The sequence below is a fragment of the Austrofundulus limnaeus genome, unplaced genomic scaffold (genome assembly GCF_001266775.1).
Source record: "Austrofundulus limnaeus strain Quisiro unplaced genomic scaffold, Austrofundulus_limnaeus-1.0 Scaffold619, whole genome shotgun sequence".
Taxonomy (NCBI): domain Eukaryota; kingdom Metazoa; phylum Chordata; class Actinopteri; order Cyprinodontiformes; family Rivulidae; genus Austrofundulus; species Austrofundulus limnaeus.
This window is the reverse complement of record NW_013953021.1, coordinates 153,162-156,783: the sequence shown is the minus strand read 5'-3', so window position 1 is coordinate 156,783 and position 3,622 is coordinate 153,162. Positions and strand designations below refer to the sequence as shown.

At 38.1% G+C, this 3,622-nt stretch overlaps 1 protein-coding gene across 1 annotated transcript in view; it reads right to left on the bottom strand.

The window, feature by feature from the left end:
* Positions 1-150: 150 nt before the first annotated feature.
* Positions 151-3,622, bottom strand: part of cfap91 (cilia and flagella associated protein 91) — a gene marked incomplete at both ends in the record, with an annotated part of 5,190 nt that continues 1,718 nt past the window's right edge. Inside the window, 8 exon segments of the mRNA XM_014027140.1 lie at positions 151-299; positions 393-614; positions 689-835; positions 1,563-1,634; positions 1,717-1,830; positions 1,911-2,029; positions 2,734-2,886; positions 3,054-3,211. Of these exon segments, the coding sequence (XP_013882594.1) occupies positions 151-299; positions 393-614; positions 689-835; positions 1,563-1,634; positions 1,717-1,830; positions 1,911-2,029; positions 2,734-2,886; positions 3,054-3,211 (1,134 nt within the window).

Genomic DNA, 3,622 nt, shown 5'->3' with positions numbered 1-3,622 from the left:
ACACACACACACACACACACACACACACACACACACACACACACACACACACACACACACACACACACAAATTATGTAGGTCTTTATGTCTTTTTGAGGTCTGAATTTTTGTATAAGTTGTTTAAGCGGACACACTCAGGTGTCATTTACCTTTCCTCCATGATATAAGCAACATCATTGAGCTCCTTTGCCCGTATGCGGATCTTCTCTCTGGCCTGCTCATCAGCTACCTGCCCTATGCTCTCCAAGATGATGTCCTCCAAAAACATGTCCACACTTTCCTGGTTCACCTGCACTACCTGTGTCATGATGGAGAGAACAATCACACACAGGAAAAACAAGTTTAACACTCACTATAAAATGTTTTCGTTCATATCAAAGAGGGTTCGCACTTGTCTGAAGATCTCGTCGTTCTCTTTACGTCTGCGCTCCTCTATTTGTCTCCTCCCGCCTTCCTCGGCCTCTCGCCGCCGTCGCTCTCTCTCAGCCAGCAGAGTAAAAGCGTGGATCCTGCGCTCCTCCTGGAGACGGATCAGCTCCTTGGACAAGGTGTCGAACAGCTGTTCAAGCTCGGCGCCCACCACTTGGGCTTGAGCTGCTTCCTCCTGGGAGATCTGAAGAGAGGCAGACAAAGGTTAATAAGATCATGCGAGTTCAGGAAACCTTTCACCTTTCTGTTTTTCTTCACCTGCTGTCTGTGCTGCTCCCTATGTCTTTTTAAGGCCGTTACAAACTCTTTGTCAGCTTTCTGTAGCTCCTCCTCCTCAGAGCTGAGAGCGTGTGTGCTTCTTAGCTCCTGAATGAGCATCATTTGTTTTTCTTTGCCCTTAAACATCTGCATAATAACATGAATCAAAGTAAAGACAGGTATTGAAGCACTTAAAAAACAAAGCATCATCCAAAAACATGTGTTGTATAAAGTACCTGAAAGTAATACTTGAGAAAAAGTGCAAGTCTCTAATCATAAAATTACTTTGGTAAAAGTTAAAGTCTCCCAACATGACTTTTACTTGAGTAAAAAAGTCTTAAAGTATCTGATTTATTTTGTACTTAAATTTCAAAAGTAAATTTCTGACATTAAATATACTTAAGTAATAAAAGTAAAAGTATTTAGTAAAAGTGAATGGTTAGATTTTCCAAAATACATTTATTGGGAGGTGACATCTCCAAAAAATATGTTTTCTAAAGGTGTGCAGCTTTGGTGGATTATGTACAAACTGAAAACAGCATCAGAATGGTATATATTTATACTTTTTATCCAACCACAATTAAATTCACTCTATCCAGGAGACACAATTTTTCAGGATAGTATATTTTTAAACAATTATTTATTATATTTTTAACAAATCGAAATGAAATAGGAGAAATGACTTTCTACTTCTTTTTTTAATGTAAGGATTAAAAAGTACATATAATTGTGTATAAATGTAAGGAGTAGAAGTAAAAAGTAGGCTGAAAAATAATTACTCAAGTAAAGTACAGATAACCGAAACTCCTACTTAAGTACAGTAACAAAGTATTTGTACTTAGTTACATTAAAACTCTGCCAAAAACACACAGACCTCATACTGGATACTTCTTCCTCTGAGCAGTTTTTGTAAAGTAATTACTGCAAGCTCGGTGCGCTCGTCCTCCTAAATCCAAATATAAGTTGGTAAACAAGTTGCACTTATGCAGAAATAACAGATTAACAATCAGCGGGGGGGATTAACTGACCTCTGAGGGTGGTTCTACTCTGGGGATGTCAGGAGGTGGAGGACGCTTCTCCTTTTTGACAAGAGTACGCAGGGACTTTTTTGCCATGAGCTGCTTCTCCTCCTCCAACAGAGCCTGTTGCACCACACATTTAAAACGTCTCTGCATGTAAAACGAACATGCTTTATAAACACATCCGTCTATTTTCTGTTTACCCTGTATTTATTCAGTTCCTCCACAGCTTTCTTCGCAGGAGACTTGCTCACAGCCTTGAAGGGGTCTGGCTCGGGGATTGTCCACCATGGCTTGAGCGATGCCTCCAGCTCAACCAAGCCTGTCGGWGACAAAGTTTAAAAAGTCATCTTAAAAGGATAGTTTAGGTTTTTTTTTTTTTTTTTTACAAAAAGGTTATGAACAATAATTATCTTACCTGCTGTGCAAAGCTTTTTGAATGACCTTGACTAAAGACTGCTGCTGTCTTGAAAGCTCCAATTTAAAAAAAAAAAATGTCAAAGGGGTTCATGCAAAAAAGTGTTTTTGAAATTTTAAATTGTCAGCATTTTTTATTACACAATTATTTGAAAAGTAATATCTTGKATTTCCTGCTGGAACTGACCCATGTTATAGCTAGCTAAAGCTGGTATTTTTGCTTTCAAATAATTATGTTATTTTATCTAAATAAGCATATAATGACATTTTATTTTAGTTAATAATTAAAATGCTTCTAAAATAACATTTGCATGAGCCTCTGTGGTATTTTTAAGAATTAGGTTGTTTTAAGATGGCAGAAATTCACTTTAGTCTCAGTCAGACTRATCATTAGCTCATCAACCTAGCCAAATTTAAAATRTGTATCTTTAAATGAAAGAGTAGTGCAATCTACAACAGGTAAGATAATATTTGTTCATAACCTTTCCAAAGGACTCTACCTAAAACAAACAAGAGTTTAGTAATAATCTGAATCTGGGTTCTTATAGCGTTCTTTTGGAATCATTCTGTAAATTGTRATGGGTTCAGAAGCTGCAGTTTCATTCAGACCTTCATACGTGTCGAAGCACTGGGCTCCAAACTTCTTGTCACTGCTGGAGAGCACATTCTTGTGGGTCTGAAGGGAACAAAGGTCAGTGACAATGTCCCGTCGCTTCAGCTTCCCCTCCACGTTTTCTCGCCTTGCTTTTAGTTTTCTCACAGCTAGAAGAGGGAAATAAAAGAGCTGAACGTTATACATGTGTTTGTGTTGGGGATTCTTGAAAAATGGATTAGACTCATTAGGACAATGAGGACAGTCCAGAACGGTTTGGACATATAGAATGAAAAGGAGGGACAGTGAGAAGACCAGCACAGCGAGGATGTTTTACCTCTGAGGTAATCAGCATTACGTTTCTGAAGTTTGGTCTCTGTGTCTTTCTGGAACTTGGAGTAAATGAGGTTCAGTCTCTTATTAGTGATTTTGTCATGAGCTTCACTCCTTTGCATCAGCAGGTCCTTCAGCACAGCAAGACGAGCATCTTGCACCCTTATGAGCACATGAATGCAAAGCGGTCAGTTTTTGATAATTAGAAATAAATCATTATTATTAAGTCATTGCTCACAGCATTCTTTTGCAAATCAGCATTCACTCACTCACTCTGGATATATGCTCAGTAACTGTTTTTAGCTCTTTGGGTGCATGAGAAACACTCAGACATGGGGTTAAACTTAAAATAATCYAATTTAGAGATCTTAGATTATACCACAACTTGTTTACAATGTATGTTTTCAGACAGGTGATTCTTTTTAAAAAGATATTTACTTATTTATCTGAACGGTCTTTTACTGTTTTTATGAATCAGGTTTACTCTGATGTTGCACCGCTGTCTTGTGGGGTACCCCAAGGTACAGTTTTGGGTCCAATCCTCTTTTTATTTTACCTGTACCCTTTAGGAGG